Genomic DNA, 20,247 nt, shown 5'->3' on the forward strand with positions numbered 1-20,247 from the left:
ATGGATAGAGGGATAGATAGAGGGAAAAAGGGATAGATAGATAGATAGATAGAGGGATAGATAGATACAGGGATAGATGGATGGATGGATGGATAGATAGAGGGATAGATGGATGGATAGATGGATGGATGGATAGAGGGATAGATAGATAGAGGGATAGATGGATGGATGGATGGATAGATAGAGGGATGGATGTATGTATGGATGGATGGATAGATGGATGGATGGATAGAGGGATAGATAGATACAGGGATAGATAGATAGATAGAGAGATGGATGGATGGATAGATAGATGGAGGGATGGATGGAGGGATGGATGGAGGGATGGATGGAGGGATGGATGGAGGGAAAAAGGGATAGATAGATAGATAGAGGGATAGATAGATAGATAGAGGGATAGATAGATAGAGGGATAGATAGATAGAGGGATAGATGGATGGATGGATAGATAGATAGAGGGATGGATGGATAGATAGATAGATAGAGGGATAGATGGATGGATGGATAGATAGATAGAGGGATAGATGGATGGATGGATAGATAGATAGAGAGAGGGATGGATGGATGGATGGATAGATAGATAGAGGGATAGATGGATGGATGGATAGATAGAGGGATAGATGGATGGATGGATAGATAGATAGAGGGATGGATGGATGGATGGATAGATAGAGGGATGGATGTATGTATGGATGGATGGATAGATGGATGGATGGATAGAGGGATAGATAGATACAGGGATAGATAGATAGAGAGATGGATGGATGGATAGATAGATAGAGGGATGGATGGATGGATGGATGGATATATAGAGGGATGGATGTATGTATGGATGGATGGATGGATGGATAGAGGGATAGATAGATACAGGGATAGATAGATAGAGAGATGGATGGATGGATAGATAGATAGAGGGATGGATGGATGGATGGATGGAGGGATGGATGGAGGGATGGATGGAGGGATGGATGGAGGGATAGATAGAGGGAAAAAGGGATAGATAGATAGATAGATAGATAGATAGAGGGATAGATAGATAGATAGATAGAGGGATAGATAGATAGATAGAGGGATAGATAGAGGGATAGATAGATAGATAGATAGATAGATAGAGGGATAGATAGACAGACAGATAGATAGAGGGATAGATAGATAGAGGGATAGATAGATAGATAGAGGGATAGATGGATGGATGGATGGATGGATAGATAGAGGGAAAAAGGGATAGATAGATAGATAGAGGGATAGATAGATAGATAGATAGAGGGATAGATAGATAGATAGATAGAGGGATAGATAGATAGAGGGATAGATAGATAGATAGATAGATAGATAGATAGATAGAGGGATAGATAGATAGAGGGATAGATAGATAGATAGAGGGATAGATAGATACAGGGATAGATAGATAGATAGATAGAGAGATGGATGGATGGATGGATGGATAGATAGATAGAGGGATAGATAGATAGAGGGATAGATAGATAGATAGAGGGATAGAGGGATAGATAGATAGATAGATAGATAGATAGAGGGATAGATATATAGATAGATAGATATATAGATAGATAGATAGAGGCATAGATAGAGGGATAGATAGATAGATAGAGGGATAGATAGATAGATAGAGGGATAGATAGATAGATAGATAGATGGATAGAGGGATAGATAGATAGATAGAGGGATAGATAGATAAATAGAGGGATAGATAGATAGATAGATGGATAGAGGGATAGATAGATAGATAGAGGGATAGATAGATAGAGAGATAGATAGAGGGATAGATAGATAGATAGAGGGATAGATAGATAGATGGATGGATGGATAGATAGATTTTTTCCTTTCTCTTACAGATATTTCTGTTGCAGGCTTTAGTGAAGCGATCCCAGAAACAGAACGTCTGGATTCCAAAGTTCTGAAAACTCGAGCACATCTCATAGTAAAGAGCAAGCGACACAAGCCCTCCAGGGCCCGGCTGGGAGACAGCATTAGCTCTACTGATGGCGAGGACAGCATAGAAAGGAAGGTATGCCGCGGGGCTGCGTCTTGTGTATTGTGCTGTTACTCACGTATACCGCATCACTACATGGCCACATTTATTGTGCTCTAATTGGCTGTATATTACAGGCCACTGTGTCATAAGGACAATGCCTGTGTATATACCAGCACTATGCAGACGGGATCCAACCTTGTGTGCATCCAAATGGACACCGTGTAGTTCTCTATTTTACCTGTAGAGGCCGCTCCAGGGAAAATGTTTGCCGAGCTGCATCTTTTCATGACAGAAAAAAAAAACCAATTGTGCTGATTGCTATGGAGCTCCATTCCTAGAGGACATGTCTCTGGTGTTTAGATTGGAGTCTTTCCAGGTATAGGTAAAAGAAAAAATGTGATAACTAAAGAAAAAGATCCGGTAATGATCGCTGCACCCATGAGCAGGAAGTTATATCCCCTTCAGAGTAAACTTTTAGTGCCCATATATATTTATTGTATATACACAGTGTGTGTGTGTATATATATATATATATATATATATATATATATATATATTATTTATATATAAAATATATTATTATATATAATATAGTATATAATATACATATATTACATAATTTATATTTTATTTATATATATATATATATATACACATATATATATATATATATTATTTATATATATAATACACCTATATATATATTATATTATAATTTATATTTTATATATAGATATATGTTTTATATATATATATATATATAATATATACATACATATATATATGTATTATTATATATGTATAATATATATATATATATTTAAACATGAACTATTTAACATGCTGAGGTCTTTAGAGTCTGAGCTGTAGCTCTTGGGCATTGCAATTTTTCTAAGCATTGTTGCACCGTCTGACTTTGGGGTGAATCTGCTAGCATGACCACTCCTGAGAAGATCGTCAACGGTCTTGAATGCTTTCCACTTGTGAATAATCATTCTCACTGTTGAACGATGTACGGAAATGGCTATAGAACCCATCCAAGATTCATGGGCAGCAAAAATCACTTCTCTATGTTTATTACGGATGTCTTTCCAATGGCATTATATTAATAAATACCTCAATTCTGCAGACCAGCAATCTGCCAAAACTTCTGCTTTTATAGAGGTGGTCACACAAATAAAATAATAAAAATAAAAGCCCCTTCATGTGGCTTAGCGATTGTTGAATTAATAGAAGATTATTCTTGAAGCTGCACTCGCAGTACACAAATTAATAGTTGACTAGTCGGGGGGACGCTGATCACCCAAGACCGTTCCTCCCTCTAATCATGAGCGACATGATATGCAAGAACAACATCACCGCCAGCTCTTTCCAAATATTGAGCATGTGTGCAATGTTCTTCGTCCTTGGGCATGAAAGAACATTCCCGGTGAGGGTGAACATTGTGCGCATGCGCAATATTTGCAAAGTGCAAGTGGTGATGTTGATCTTCCAAATCACATTTCTTACAGTCATAAATAAGTAAGGACACAGTGTAATTTCTCATCTGAGATTGTGTTGCCCTTACTATATAACATACATAAGATACATAACAAGGACCGGAGGGTGTACTTAGTTTATACATGTATAAATATATATATCATACCAGTATATATATTTAATGTCTGTGGTTATCAGTCCGACTCGCCATGTTCTGCACATTTCCCACCTGACATGCTTCCCCCTCCGTCTCTCACTGTCTGATACTCATCTCATGTCTAACGCATCCCATCTGTCTGCTGTTTTTCTCGCAGTGCTTCACTTTCTGGCCGTCTGTAGCTCGCAATACGTGCCGCTTGGTATAGTATTTTGGCTTTTTATATTCATTCTTATTTCAGTATCTGATGTACTGTACCTTCCAAATGTTTATACGTCTCACTATTTTTTTTTCTTCTCTATTATATTCATACTTAATATATTTTATAATTTTTTTTGGGACAGAGCTCTAAATCTCCTGGATATCCAGTAAACATAGGATTGTGTCTCCTTATTGTCACCACTAGGGGGAGCTCAGTACACAGATTCTTTTGAACTGGGTTTGGAGCCTTTTTTTCTTCCAGAGGCCGCTTCTACCATCATTCATGGGCCGTACAAAATTATCAACTTGAAATTTATCCTATATTTCATCAAACATTTAATTAACTCCCCCCTAATGTGATGACTGGAGCTGTTGCTCTTTGGTGCGATGTATGATGTTAGGTGGTATTAATGATGTTGATAGCTGCAACTGCTTTTCCAGATTTGTGTCAGTCTAAAGCGAAGTTGACGCTTTGCAACAAATTTTCAGAAGAACTCGCAGCAGTAAGTTCTGAACACAGATGTATAGAAAGCTGCAGGTCTCTTCACAGTGGGAAATGTATCTCTGCTCACATAACATATATAGAACTCAAGAAGTGGAAAGTCTGAAGTATACATCACATAGGAGACATTGAGGTGGCTGTATATGCATCACATAGGCAAAACTGAGACTGCTGTAAACACATCACATAGGAGACACTGAGAATGCTTTATACATCATATAGGAGACCCTGAGACTGCTGTGTACACATCACAAAGGTGACACTGAAACCACTATATACACATCACATGGGAGACAGACTGCTGTATATACATCACATAAGAGACACCAAGACAGCTGTATATACATCATTTAGGATACACCATGACTGCTGTATACATCATATAGGAGAACCTAAAGCGGGCTTTACACGCTACAATATTTCTAGAAATTGCTAGCGATATCGTACGCAAAAGCACCCGCCCCCATCGTGCATGCGATATCGTGTGATCGCTGCCGCAGCGAACATTATCACTACGGCAGTGTCACACGCACTTACCTGGTCGGCGGCGTCGCTGTGACTGCCGAACAATTCCTCCCTCAAGGGGGAGGTGCGTTTGGCGTCACGGCGACGTCACCGCGACGTCACTAAGCGGCCGGCCAATCAAAGCGGAGGGGCGGAGATGAGCGGGACGAACATCCCGCCCACCTCCTTCCTTCCTCATTGCGGGCGGGACGCAGGTAAGGTGAGGTTCCTCTCTCCTGCGGTGTCACACACAGTGATGTGTGCTGCCGCAGGAACGAGGAACAACATCTTTAAACAACCATTAACAATTTTTGGTTTTAGGACGACCTCTCCATGGTGAACGATTTTCACCACTTTGGAGGACGTTTAAGGTCGCTGGTAAGTGTCACACGCTGCGATACCGTTAATGACGCCGAATGTGCGTCACTAACGACGTGACCCCGACGATAAAACATTAACGATATCGTAGCGTGTAAAGCCCCCTTAAGACTGCTGTGTACACATCACATAGGAGACACCAAGACTACTGTATACACATCACATAGGAGACATCAATACTGCTGTATATACATCACATAGGAGACACAGAGACTTATATATACACATCACATAGGAGACAATGAGAATGCGGGAGATACTGTATATCACATAGGAGACACTAAGATTGCTGTATATATATCACATAGGAAACACTGAGACTATGGTATATAATATAGGAGACACATTGACTGCTGTATATGCATCACATAGGAGACTTGCATCACATAGGAGACTTGGAGACTGTTATATGTACATCACATAGGAGACACCAAGACTGCTGTATACATCACATAGGGGACACTGAGACTTCTATATACATATCACATAGTAAACAATGAGACTGCTATAATACACATCACACGGGAGACACTGGGGCTGAGTATAAACATCACAGGAGACTCTGGGGCACAGACATCACAGGGCTGCCACCGCTATCTTTATTCTCGGTGGGACTGGAATGCTGAAAGAGCTGAGTCCACCCACAAAGTACATCCTGATGCTTGCACTGGCCAGCGTCAGGATGTAATCCTTCATTGCATAGAACGTTGTGTGAGCGTGCTCGCAGTGTCAGGAGCAATTACACAGCCCGAGCATTGCGATCCCGGGCTGAGCACTGCAGTTGCTGGGAATCTGCCAGAGAAAAGGGTATCAGGGGCCGCAGTTTCTCCACCCCTGCACTAGATGATGGATCTGTCTATAGTGAGCTCCCTCTAGTGGTGGCTGCAGGCAGACATTTGTATTATTTAACTTTATGGCTGCCCTTTTAGGCCACTTTAAGTGTTTGACTGTGTTTAATGCCTGTTTTAGATCCTTCCCATTTGGTGCTTAAATGTCTTGATTTTGATGAATTAAAAGGAGTCTGTCCAAGCAAAATCACTGACAAGATTGGGAATGTTGGGGCTCGTATGGTGTTCAGTTTGCCACAGTTTACAAATACTAGGTTGTGATGGCCCCGAAATGCAAATTTTGCAGGGGGTGGTGAGGAAAGGGTGTACAATTTTTTTTTTTTGCAAGAGTTGCAATTAGGACTCTCTGTTCCTGAGCTCCTCGTGGTTGACTCCTGTGTGAGTGATGGTGACCATATTGGTTGTCACCCTAAAATACAATAGTCACTTATAGAACTGATTAAAAGATGTTTTGTTTTCATTTTTTTACTTAAATACATTTATTTTAGGTAAAAATCATTTTTGCAATTGGGTTTCAATACAAATGTTGCACTATTTGGCTTTTACAGGCTTTTTGGTTCTCTGCAGCTTCCACTTTGATGTGGTCTATGGTAATAAATCAGCTGAGAAGAGCTCAGAAAAAGACATAAAAGAGATACAATCTCTTGTCAAAAATCATAATGAGCTCACTGCCGGATGCTCAGTTAGCTCATTCTGCAGCCACTAAGGATATAGAAGGCAAACGGTGCAAACATTTTAATGAAACCAAATTGCAAAAATGATTTTTAACCCCAAATACATGAAATTATGATATAAAAAAATGAAATATTGTCACAAAAGAATATTTTTTGTATGTTGTGGGAGGTTTTATGGGTATTCCGTGGCCTTTGTGACCTAAATCTAGTGTATATGGTAACTGGTATATCTGACTTGTGATTGCAGAACGTGACGCTGAGCGATGACTTCAGTCCCAGCAGCACCAGTTCAGCGGACCTGAGCGGGCTTGTGGTGGAACCGAAGTTTCTAGAGAGATCTCATTCGCTCGCTCTGTCCTCGGATGAGGTAACGACTGTGATTAACCATTAGCTGTGGGCAGTGTCAGACTGGGGCGGCAGGGGACCACCAGTAGCGTGGACTCTGGGGGCCACTGATCAACTACATGCAGATATGACATTCACAAATGTACCTATGCTTCTATATAATAATATACTGGGTTGTTTCTAGACTGAAGGATAAGATGCTTCTATGGCTACATAATAAAACAACTGTATTGTGCCAACTACTAATTGTATTGGGGGAGTAACTGATATACTAATGCAGAAAGGCCCACCAGGGGATTCTCCGGTTTTCCGGTGGGCCAGTCTGAGCCTGGTTCTTGGATCCTCCTGGGAATCACAACACACTGATCAGCAGTCCTAACTAGCCTAAAGGCTGCTTTACACGATGCGATATCGCTCAAGCGATCTTGTTGGGGTCACGGAATTTGTGACGCACATCCGGTCGCTTTAGCGATGCCTTTGCATGTGACACCTATGAGCGATTTTGGATCGTCGCAAAAATGTGCAAAATCGCTCATCGATGACATGTGGGTCCATTCTCGATTATCGTTGCTGCAGCAGTAACGATGTAGTTCCTCGTTCCTGCGGCAGCACACATCGGTACGTGTGACGCCGCAGTAACGAGGAAGCTCTCCTTACCTGCCACACGCCAGCAATGAGGAAGGAAGGAGGTGGGCGGGATGTTCGTCCCACTCATCTCCGCCCCTCTGCGTCTATTGGGCGGCGGTTCAGTGACGCTGCTGTGACGTCGCTGTGACGCTGAACGAACCGCCCCCTTAGAAAGGAGGCGGTTCGCCAGTCACAGCGACGTCGCAGGGCAGGTAAGTAGTGTGACGGGTCCGTGCGATGTTGTGCGCCACGGGCAGCGATTTGCCCGTGTCGCACAACCGATGGGGGCGGGAACCCACGCTAGCGATATCGGTCACAATATCGCAGCGTGTAAAGCGGCCTTAAGAGTAGGCCATCCATTAGTTTTCCTGGAAAACCTCTTTAAGGAGTCTTCTGCACCTTTACACAGTGAGATGTTGTCTTCGGTATCTCTCAATAGGGCAGCCTCAGGCTTCCTCAGATCAAGATGCTGATTAGACAGCATGATTATTGCACAGGTGTGCCACAATAAAAGGCCACTCTAAAATGTCCAGTTTTACAGTATCTGGGGGTGAGGGGGAAGGGAGGTGAGATTACAATTACACTCTCCCTCAAAACTTGTGGCATTGTGCTGTGTGATAAAACTGCACACTTTAGCGTGGCCTTTTATTATGGCCAGCCAAAGGCACACCTGTGTAATTAGCATCTTGATATGGCACACCTGTGTAATCAGCATCTTGATATGGCACACCTGTGTAATCAGCATCTTGATATGGCACACCTGTGTAATCAGCATCTTGATATGGCACACCTGTGTGGTGGATGGATGATCTCGACAAAGGAACAACAATTTAGACAAATGTGTGAACAGTATTTGAGAGAAAAGGGCCTTTTGTGTCCATAGAAAAAGTCTTAGATCTTAGAGTTCAGCTCGTGAAAAATGGGAGCAAAAACAAAAGTGTTTATATTTTTGGTTAGTATATAAACTACACTTTCCAATAGTCTGTAAATGCAGACTACAGGCTGCCATGAATTAGGTTGTCCTATAACAATCAAAAAGACTGCTGGAACACCATTGTAAATGTGAACAGGGTGCTAGCTAAAATATACACAATCTATATGAAGTGAAAGCTGCACACCAAATTCAGAGAAATATGAACAAGCATAACTGCTTTATAATACATAAGGAATGAAAAATACAATTAGCCATATGAAAAATTGAAAAAAATTGAAATGTAACATTGCATGACTGCTGAGGATTATTTGAAAAAAAAAAAAAAAAAAAAGAGATATTTAGCTAATGTATTGATCAATTCATTACTGCCCCATAACCAACTTCACGGTAATCTCTTCTTTATGGGGTCCCTAACCAAATGTTACCTCTATGTGCGGTTAAAACCTACTTGTGTGCATGGGTACCTAACTAAATGTTACCTCTATGTGCGGTTAAAACCTGCTTGTGTATGGGAAGCCAGGGACCTGGCTATATAGGAAATTGAATAATCATGGCTAAAGGGCGCGACTGGGTTCTCAGCCAGAAAAAACTGCATAACAATCAAAAAAGACTGCTGTGAACAGGGTGCTAGCTAAAATATACACACTCTATAGGAAGTGAAAGCTGCACACATACACAAGCAGGTTTCAACCGCACATAGAGGTAGCATTTGGTTAGGGACCCCATAAATAAGAGATTACCGTGAAGTTGGTTATGGGGCAGTAATGAATTGATCAATACATTAGCTAAATATCTCTTTTTTTCAAATAATCCTCAGCAGTTATGCAATGTCACATTTCAATTTTTTCCATTTTTCATATGGCTAATTGTATTTTTCATGCCTTATGTATTATAAAGCAGTTATGCTTGTTCATATTTCTCTGAATTTGGTGTGCAGCTTTCATCATTTAGGTTGTCCTGTAGTCAGGTTATCTGTAATTTCTCAGTACACTGCTATAACTAGAACGCCTTTACGGCAGCTACCTGAGGTTGAGCTGCTGCTACTAATGGATCCTGATAGTGTATCCTGCTCTCGTCACCATCTATTCCATTCATCGCTGTCCGGGTAATTTATTCGCTTTGTGGATTTGCTTCGTCTAATGCACTGACTTATAATCACTTTTCTGAGTGTCTTTTATGATTTTTCATGTTCTCTTTGTCTTGTATTTTTCCCCTTCTCTTTGATGCACCTTGTATAGAGCCTGGATATGATAGATGATGAGGTGAGTCCTCCGTGATTGATTCTTCCATGGTTACTCTACATTTTAGCATTTTTTTTCCATTTTCTGGCATAGTTTCCTTTTTTCCATACTCTGCTCTCCTTAATGGCTCCTGATCTCCAATATAAGCCTCTCCCAGTGTTAGGAAACTACAGCTCCTATTATGCTGGGTGTTGTAGTTCTATTTACATATCTACGCCTCTAGTCTATTTGACTCAGCACTGTCAAATCTTCCTCTAGTGGCACCAACTCATCCATTTAGATGTTGAGAGTTAATGTGATTGTCCGGTGTAGCGCAATCCAGGCAAAAGGTGCAGCACAAGAGAAGTCTTAAATCCCCAATACACATTAGCTGAAAGTTGCACTAACTCTTCAGCCATCTGATAAGTATGGGCGTGAAGCTCAAGGGCCCCAATGCAAAATCACCATTAGGGTCCCAAACTATCACAAGCCTTAAATGATCCGGGCCTTCTCATGTGAGCCAAAGGAATCTTTTGGACCCCATAGTCTCCAGGGCCTGGGTGCGGCTGCAACCACTGGACCCACTTTAATTACACCCCTGGGTATGGGGTTCCTTTAACCTGTGAATTTTAGCACCCTTTGGTTTTGGGTTGATAAGCCGCTACCAGAAAACCCAGAAACAATCGGTGAAGGCCCCAGGGGATTCGGAGAGGTTGCCATCTGCCAACGTTCATTGGCTGACCACTTCAGAGGCAGAAGTAGGTTTGGATTATGGAGGTTAGAGGCTATTTGAGGCCTTCATATGACTTTGACCCCTCTACTTCCTATGGAGAGGCCCCTGCCATGACCCATTTGACACCCCGTAGTCCTATCTTGTATGTCTGCCTTCCCATTCCTTGATAATCGTCCATTATATATGGATTGCCAAAATCCTCTCTCCCGTCATTCATGTCTCCTCTGTCCCACATTGTATGGATTGACCTCTACACTGTCCCAAAAAGCAAAGTTCTCCCAATTCATTTCTTGTAGATTCTAGATGAAAGCCAGTCTCCGAAACACGGTCAGTGGCAAAGTCGCACACCTTTAGAATGGAGCTCGCAGCAAGTGACTAACTGGTTAATGACTCTCAACATGGATTACTGCGTTTCCGAATTCACAGCCCAGAACATCACCGGTGAGCAGCTTCTCCAGCTGGACAGCGCGAGGCTAAAGGTACGGAGAAAAGAGCATGGGTGCCACCGATATTACACACCGTCACAACGTTTTCTAGTCCTAGAATCACGGTTCACCTCGCCCAAGGGACCCTGGTGTAGAGAATAACCATGTGACAGCGCCCCCTAAGGCCTGGAGTAGGCATAACACAGGGACAGTTTTGTTTGGGTTGCACTCAAAGGGGTACTCCAATATTTTTTTTTTTTGTAGGTTCACTGACCTTAGTCCCACCTGGTGAGATGGTCTCTGACTGTAACATCCAGGTAGAGAATAAATGGAGAGGTGTCCCGACTCTCCATTCATTTATGAGGGACCTATTCAAGCAAGAATGTATTTATCTCCACCTCTTATGGGAATTTTGTCCATTTCTATAAGAGTCACGGACACATAATAATGGAGAATGGACATAGCTGTGTCCGTGACTCTCATAGAAGTGAAGAGAGAGAACTGTGCACATTAACAATGGAGAGGTGTCCTGGATCTCCACTCATTTCTGATAGAGCTATTATAGCAAGAAATTATTTAACTCCACCGCTTATGGGAATTCTGTCCACTTCTATGAGAGTCACGGAGACAATGACTTACATAAAAGTGAAGAGAGAGAACTGTGCACATTAACAATGGGGAGGTGTCCTGGATCTCCATTAATTTCTGATGGAGGTATTCAAGCAAGAATGTATTCATCTCCACATTTTATGGGAATTCTGTTCACTTCTATTAGAGTCATGAGACAATGAATGGACATAGCTGTGTCCGTGACTTACATAGAAGTGAAGAGAGAGAACTGTGCACATTAATAATAAATAGGTGTCCTGGATCCCCATTTATTTCTGAGAGCTATTAAAGCAAGAAATTATTTATCTATACCTCTTATAGAAATTCTGTTCACTTCTATGAGAGTCAGAGACACATAATGATGGAGAATGGACATATCTGTGTTCATGACTCACATAGAAGAGAGAGAACTGTGCACATTAACAATGAATAGATGTCCTGGATCTCCATTCACTTCTGATGGAGCTTTCAAGTAAAAATGTATTTATTTTTACCTCTTATGGGAATTGTGTCCATTTCCATGAGAGTCACAGACACATAATGATGGAGAATGCACATACATGTGCCTGTGACTCACATAGAAGTGAAGAGAGAGAACTGTGCATATTAACAATGGATAGGTATTCTGCATCTCCATCCATTTCTGATGGAGCTATTCAAGCAAGAATATATTTATCTTTACCTTTTATGGGAATTCTGTACACTTCTATGAGAGTCACGAACACATAATGATGGAGAATGGACATAGCTGTGTCTGTGACTCTCATAAAAGTGAAGAGCGAGAACTGTGCTCATTAATATAGCATAGGTGTCCTGGATCTCCATTCATTTCTGATGGAGCTATTCAAGCAAGAATGTATTCATCTTCACCTCTTATGGGAATTCTGTTCACATCTATGAGAGTCATGGATACATAATGATGAAGAATGGGCATAGCTGTGTCTGTGATTCCCATAAAAGTGAAGAGAGAGAACTGTGCACATTAACAATGGATATGTGTCCTGAATCTCAATCAATTTCTGATGGAGCTATTCAAGCAAAAATGTATTCCTCTTTACCTCTTGTGGAGAATGGACATAGCTGTGCCCGTGACTCACATAGAAGTGAAGAGGGAGAACTGTGCACATTAACCTCTGCATTCATTGTCCATATGGCTGGGGCATCCATTTTTAATGGAGGCTGGAGATAGCCGCGGGTCTCAGATGTGAGTCGCACCTGTCATGGTTTGCTTCCCCGTCCACATGGCTAGGGGACGAAGCCTTCTCTCGAGCCTCACTTCCGGAGCTTAGAATCTTTAAAAACTGACATCTCCAGTGAACCAGCGCCGGCTATAAGCTTAGCGCTGCTTTGCCTGTGATTGCTGGTCCTGTAAGTGTTATCCTGATCCGTCTGTGCCTGTGCCCCCGTGCCCTGTCTGTGTTCCGTCCCCTAGTCATTCCCCCATTCCTCTGTCCCCTCCCTACCTCCCCGCCTGACCTCGACTCCGCTTCTGCTCTTTCCTCCGGTCCTCCTTCTTCCCGTACTGTGCTTGACCCGGCCCGCCTGACCATTCCTCGCACGCCCCGCAGCTCTGCTCTCCAGCCGTGCTGTGAGGCAGCGTACGAGCACACACTGTGTATCTACTTCCTGGTTCTTGTTGCTCCGTGTAGTGTCTTCTGCTGCAGAGCTCCGGCTCCCCCTGGTGGCAGCTTGACAGCACCTTTCATAAATTTGCCATAAATGTCTAAGATCAGCATACCCCTTTAAGTTGGCTAAAAAAAAAACCTCCGCCAATACATTCGCCCCAATAACGCATATGATAGCGGTACAGGCCACAGAGGACCCTGTGAGCTTTGTTGTGAACCTCTCATTTTTGGAGTAACCAATCCACTTTGCCTTGTTTTAGGCCCTCGGGGTAAATCCACAAGACAGAACCATCATTAAAAAAAAAATCAAGGACATGAAAGTAACAATCGAAAAAGTCCGGAAAGCCAACGAAAAGATGGAGAAGCAAAGAGAGCGGCTCCGCAAAAAGGAGCAGGACCAGCAATTGCAGCGGGTCCGGCACGAGAGCGCCCCGGAAGACGCTGCCCAGAGCCCCCACGAGCCATAACCCCGGGACTGTGAGTGTGAATAGGACATTTCTATGACAAGAGTCCAATCTGTACTGTATCCGATCCTCCGGGCACTGCTGGTATGGGTCAGGAGGACAACTCCTAACATCTTCTCGTTTACTTTCTGGTATCATATCAGTTTTGTTTGCCAAAAAATAGGTCAACGTGAAGGGTTAACACGGCCATCAACGCTCCTCCAAAACTTCTGAGACAGCGCCTGCAACTCACGAAGACCTATAGATATTACACGATGCTTTGGCTGCCATTCCCCTACAGCGAGGAACAAATCTGTACAAGTGTCATTGCCTCTATGAGCACATCCTGGATATTAACCATGTCACCCATACACAGCGCGGGCGGATACTTCATAGCTTAAAGTGATTTTTTTATCTGTTGTCACTGTCATTTTTAGGACCAAAACTCTGTACTGATTCATTTCATAAAATATGGAACCGTGAAGTCTGTTTTTCTGATAGAGGGCTCCAAATCCCTTGTATAACACACTTTTAAAAAAATACCATTGTAGTTACCTACAGTCACCACTAGAGGGAGCTCAAAACACACTGTAATAATAAAGTGTGCTGTGAGCTCCCTCTAGTGGTGGCCACTGGTAGTTGCCTTTTAAATCAACAAATATGCAGAGGATGTGGAGGTATATATGGAAAAAAAATACCCCGGACTATAATGATATATTTACCCTATAACGCTCTATGATAGCTCCATGACATATATCTCTAATTTGGGTGTTTTGGAAAGATTTTTAGCCGAAATCTGCTTCAAACAGCAGTGATAACATCGATCTCTAATATTTAACCCCGTAAATACCTCTGTCAGCTGTTGGGCGATCCTACCTAGTCAACGCGTCCCTATTTTGTGATCGCAGAGTGCCAATGGGTTGGCTGAAGGGTCCCGTCACTGCCATGTTGGTACTCCTATGAAGATCGTCCACAACCTGGACTTTACTGGAAAGTGTAATTAGGTCTATGTAAGGCAATACAATAGTGTTATAGTATATAGAAAAAGCAATGAAAAAAAATCGCAGGTGAAAGTGATGAGAAAGAAATGAAAGAGAAAGTGAAAGAAAAAGTAAAAAAATAAAATTTAAATTTCCACTCTTCTTTCCCAGTTAAACATATTGAGTATCACTGCGCCTGTAAAAGTCTGATCTATAAAATTGTAAACATATTTAAAACCCATATGATAACCGTAAGTCCAAAATTGCCGCCTTTTTTTTACGAAGAAATGCAACAAAAAGTGACCAAAATGTTGTACATACCCGAAAAATGTCATCTGGCCATGCAAATTAAAGCCCTCATACTACTGCATCACGGGAAAAAATAAAAAAAATAGTTAGAAATCTCAGAAAATAACGGCATAAACCTACATTTTTCTTTATTTTTAGAAAGTTCTTAATTTATTTTAACTACTAAAATATATGAAAAAAAAACGTATACAAGTTTGGTATTGCCATATTCGCACAAAATTTACCCCAAAAATTGTTAAAAGTTTTATTTATTTATTTTTCATAATTTTTTTTCTTATTTTACAGTATGATAAAAATGAATTGTATCATTCAAAACTACAACTTTCCATAAAAAAAAATTATAACTGTTTAAAAAAGGGGAGCAAAAAGCAAAAGCACAATAATGAAACTTGTCCGCGCCCTTAAAGGGAATTTGTCAGGTGATTTTGTAGTACAATACTAATGTTATCTTTAAATTGGGCTTATGGAAACCTTTCAGGAACAGTAACTTTTATAGCTCTACCTTATCTGGTTATCTTTCAGAATCTGTAACTTTTATAGCTCTCCCTCTTCCTGTTACCTTGTTGTAAGCTCTATAGAATTCAGTGTGAATTTGTAGCCAGTCAAGCATATGTAAATACAATTTACAAATTCACTGCTTTCCCCTCCCACCTCTCAATAAATTCACTATCACTGCTGAGAGGAGGGAGGGAGTATGGGTTGGGGCAGCAGTGCAAATTCAGTTCAGATTTACTATCACTGATGCCAGCACTGAGAGATGGGAGGGGGGGCATTGAATATGCAGTTTGTATTTACATATGCTTGACTAGCTACTATGTCACACTGAATTCTATGGAGCTTACAACAAGATAACAGGAAGAGGTAGAGCAATAAAATTTACTGAACCTGAAAGGTCTCATTAAGGGGTACTTTGCACGTTGCGACATCGCTACTGCAATGTCGTCGGGGTCAAATCGAAAGTGACGCACATCCGGCGCCGGCAACGACGTCGCAACGTGTAAAGCCTAGATGCACCGATAAACGATCGCCAAAAGCGTCGTAAATCAGTGATCGGTGTAGTGACGGTCATTTTCATAATTTCGCTGCAGTGACAGGTACGATGTTGTTCCTCGTTCCTGCGGCAGCACACATCGCTGTGTATGAAGCCGCAGGAACGAGGAACTTCTCCTTACCTGCGTCCCGCCTGCAATGAGGAAGGAAGGAGGTGGGCGGGATATTCCCACTCGTCTCCGCCCCTCCGCTTCTATTGGCCGCCTGCCGTGTGACGTCGCTGTGACGCCGCTCGACCCGCTCCCTTAGGAAGGAGGCGGGTCGCCGGCCAGAGCGACGTCGCAGGGCAGGTAAGTGCGTGTGAAGCTGCCGTAGCGATAATGTTCGCTACGGCAGCTATCACAAGATATCGCATGTGCGACGGGGGCGGGTACTATCGCGCTCGGCATCGCTATCATCAGCTAGCGATGTCGCAGCGTGCAAAGTACCTTTAAGTCCTATTTAAAAATAACATTAGTTTTGTACTACTTTTATAGCTGTATGTTATCATATCTTTCAGAATCAGAAACATTTATAGCTCTACCTTATCCTGTTATCTTGTTGTAAGCTTTGTACAATTCACTGCTCCCTCCTCCCACCTCTCAGTGCATTCACTGTCCCTGCTGGGGGCAGCAGTCAAATTCAGTTCATATTTACTATTCTTAATGCCGTTGGTGGGAGGGGGGAGCCGTGAATATGCAGTTTGTGTTTACATATGCTTGACTAGCTACTACGTCACACTGAATTCTACGGAGCTTACAACAAGATAATAGGAAGAGGTAGAGCAATAAAACTTACTGATCCTGAAAGGTCTCCTTAAACCCTATTTAGATATAACATTAGTATTATACTACAAAATCACCTGACATATACCTTTTAAGGGGATAAAAATGAAATCAGCACATAATTTAGACATTCCCCATCCTTTTTTACCTTTTGTTACTGTGGGTTCTATCTGGACCCTTAGACTGTGAGCAGAACCGGTCAACATAAACCAAAACTGAGGTCTGTGGCCGGCTTTAGTGGTTACGTATGTTCCTAACAATCCGAGCACAGTGGCAGCCTCCACCTTATGGAGCCGGGGGCCTTTTTAAAGGGATATTCCCATAAAGTGATATCATTTTAGCTCCTGCAAATCCCTCGGATGAGAAAGTGATGGCAGATCCTAGCAATGTGCGATCATTTCAGGGGATGGGGGATCCCTTTGTCATCATCTCAGTACCTCGATCTTGCCCCATTTCTCAGTATCTGTGAATTGTCAAGATTGCTTTGCAGTATTCTGGAATTATCGGATATATGTGCATATATATTATTTTCTTTTATGCAGTGAAACTGGAAAGTATATTGCACCTTGCGTATGTCGATACCTCATTTTGTTGCAACCAAACATATTAAACTATATCTACCGAGAAAGTGTTGATATCATCGACGTCATTTCTAGCATGCAGATCTGTATACAGAGGACAAAACTCCTATTAAAACAGACCGATGACGAAGGATATATTGGAGTGCGAGCTGCTGCCTTGTAATAATTTGTTATTTGGTTGACGGTGATAAAAAGAAAAAAAATCACAAAGTTCCCCATTGTGCCAACGCCATCCCTTACATTCATCCACAGCTGTTTTCCCTTAAAGAATATGGACCTTCCTTTTTTTCCTCTTTATTTAATTGCTTGTATTTTGGGCCAATACTTTTTTGCAACTGGGTTTAATTAAAAATTTGGTAGTGTTTGGCTTTTACAGGCTTTTGAGTGAGTTAACTGAGGGTCCACCAGTGAGCTCTTTCCAATGGGGGACTTTGTATCTGTTTTATCTGTCTTTTCCTGAGCTCCTCTCAGCTGATGTATGACCACATCAAAGTTCTGATCAACTCCAATGTGATCTGTGGTCATAAAACAGCACAAATAAAAAGAATTACAGAGCTCTCCTTCACGACCAGGTCGCTGACAGATTTCCTGTTAACTCATTCATTGGAAACAAAGATCCATATGGGAATGGGAATGGGGGGGGGGGGGGCAAATCACATTGCAGTCATTGCTTAAAGATGTTAAAGGAAAGGAAATATGAGTGAATATAAGGTGAATAAGTATATAAGATAAGAATATAAGGTAATATAAGTGAATATATATAGTACAGACCAAAAGTTTGGACACGCCTTGTCATCTCTAGAACAACTGTTAAGAGGAGACTTTGTGCAGCAGCCTTCATGGTAAAATAGCTGCTAGGAAACCACTGCTAAGGACAGGCAACAAGCAGAAGAGACTTGTTTGGGCTAAAGAACACAAGGAATGGACATTAGACCAGTGGAAATCTGTGCTTTGGTCTGATGAGTCCAAATTTGAGATCTTTGCATCCAACCACCGTGTCTTTGTAGAAAAGGTGAACGGATGGACTCTACATGCCTGGTTCCCACCGTGAAGCATGGTGGAGGAGGTGTGATGGTGTGGGGGTGGCTTTGCTGGTGACACTGTTGGGGATTTATTCAAAATTGAAGGCATACTGAACCAGCATGGCTACCACAGCATCTTGCAGCGGCGTGCTATTCCATCCGGTTTGCGTTTTGTTGGACCATCATTAATTTTTAAACAGGACAATGACCCCAAACACACCTCCAGGCTGTGTAAGGGCTATTTGACTAAGAAGGAGAGTGATGGGGTGCTACGCCAGATGACCTGGTCTCCACAGTCACCAGACCTGAACCCAATCGAGATGGTTTGGGGTGAGCTGGACCGCAGAGTGAAGGCAAAAGGGCCAACAAGTGCTAAGCATCTCTGGGAACTCCTTCAAGACTGTTGGAAAACCATTTCCAGTTACTACCTCTTGAAGTTCACCAAGAGAATGCCAAGAGTGTGCAAAGCAGTAATCAAAGCAAAAGGCGGCTACTTTGAAGAACCTAGAATATAAGACATATTTTCAGTTTTTTCACACTTTTGTGTTAAGTATTTCATTCCACATGGGATAATTCATAGTTTTGCTGCCTTCAATGTGAATCTACAATTTTCAGAGTCATGAAAATAAAGAAAACTCTTTGAATGAGAAGGTGTGTCCAAACTTTTGGTCTGTATTGTAATTTCAACTAAATTAAAAAATACATTTTATTGGCAAATCAAGCCAATAGGCAGGTAATCCCCATAGTACATTAGAATAGCCGCCATTTACGATTGACGGAAACCTGTTCTATAATGTAAAAAGGACAGGTGCCTCTGAGCATGTGCAGTTGGGAGCTTTGCTGCTGTGACCTGCACTTCAGGTCACAGCAGCAGAGCTTCCAACTGCACATGCTCAGAGGCACTCGTCCTATTAACATTATAGGAGAGGTTTCCTACAAATTTAAGTAGATAATAGCCATTCTATGGTACACAAGTGATGATCTTCCTAGACAAAATAAGTGCCACTTGCCGTGAGAGGCCGCTGTGACCTGGAGAAGGCGTAACAATGATGCAGGTTACCACCAGACAGATGGTGTACAATTTTTAATGAAACCCGATTGCAAAAATAATTTTTGGCCTAAAATGCACTCAATAAAGTTAATTTTATATATTATATATATATATATATATATATATATATATATATATATATATATATATATATATATATATATATTATTCCAGAAGCCGTCCAAATCTTTTAAGAGTTAACTCCACTTGCAAAATCTTTTCTGTAAATTCTGTAATCTAATACCAATAAATACCTTGTACCCTCACCCCCCGATAATATGGGCATAAGCTGGAAGGAAATACAAGACGTTTGTACTTTTGGAAGAAACTCATCGGAGTCTTTAGAGAAACCGGATGATGATTGTGAGGTAAATCCGGAGATATGACGATAAATCATGATATTCAAGTATGTCAGGAAGCCCTCTCCTGGTGTCACCCCCCCTTTCCTTCACACAACTGGTTTAGCAACAAATCCCATGGCCATCTCCTGTGATATGGAGATGAGGTGGTGTGGGAACAATGGACACAGGATGACTCCCTGCCGTCACCCTGTAACAAGAGTTGTATCTCATTAGCAAGGCTATGGAACTAGCCAGACAGAACGACTCCAGTAAAAAATGGTTCATATCTCGCAAGCCATATTTCCGATAAATATGGCAACCATAAAAATGGTGTCTCCGCATGCGGACGATGCTGGCACACCCTTTTTATGGGAGCAGGACATTGGGAAATGCCCCAGGCGTGATATCAGCCAATGGGGAACTGGCAGACAGGTCATGAGTCCCCTCGTTCT

General features: G+C 41.9%; 1 protein-coding gene across 2 annotated transcripts in view; it reads left to right on the forward strand.

Moving 5' to 3' along the window:
* PPP1R9A (protein phosphatase 1 regulatory subunit 9A) overlaps positions 1-15,818 on the forward strand; it is a 265,367-nt gene extending 249,549 nt beyond the window's left edge. Inside the window, exons 13-18 of one of the 2 annotated variants that reach the window (XM_075315675.1) lie at positions 1,869-2,026; positions 3,787-3,831; positions 6,984-7,103; positions 9,881-9,904; positions 10,892-11,074; positions 13,515-15,818. In XM_075315675.1, the coding sequence (XP_075171790.1) occupies positions 1,869-2,026; positions 3,787-3,831; positions 6,984-7,103; positions 9,881-9,904; positions 10,892-11,074; positions 13,515-13,721 (737 nt within the window). In that variant the 3' untranslated portion in view covers positions 13,722-15,818. The remainder of the gene's footprint in view (positions 1-1,868; positions 2,027-3,786; positions 3,832-6,983; positions 7,104-9,880; positions 9,905-10,891; positions 11,075-13,514) is intronic. The other variant, XM_075315676.1, reaches the window with a different exon arrangement.
* The last annotated feature ends 4,429 nt before the right edge of the window (positions 15,819-20,247 follow it).

The sequence above is a fragment of the Anomaloglossus baeobatrachus genome, chromosome 6 (genome assembly GCF_048569485.1).
Source record: "Anomaloglossus baeobatrachus isolate aAnoBae1 chromosome 6, aAnoBae1.hap1, whole genome shotgun sequence".
Classification (NCBI taxonomy): domain Eukaryota; kingdom Metazoa; phylum Chordata; class Amphibia; order Anura; family Aromobatidae; genus Anomaloglossus; species Anomaloglossus baeobatrachus.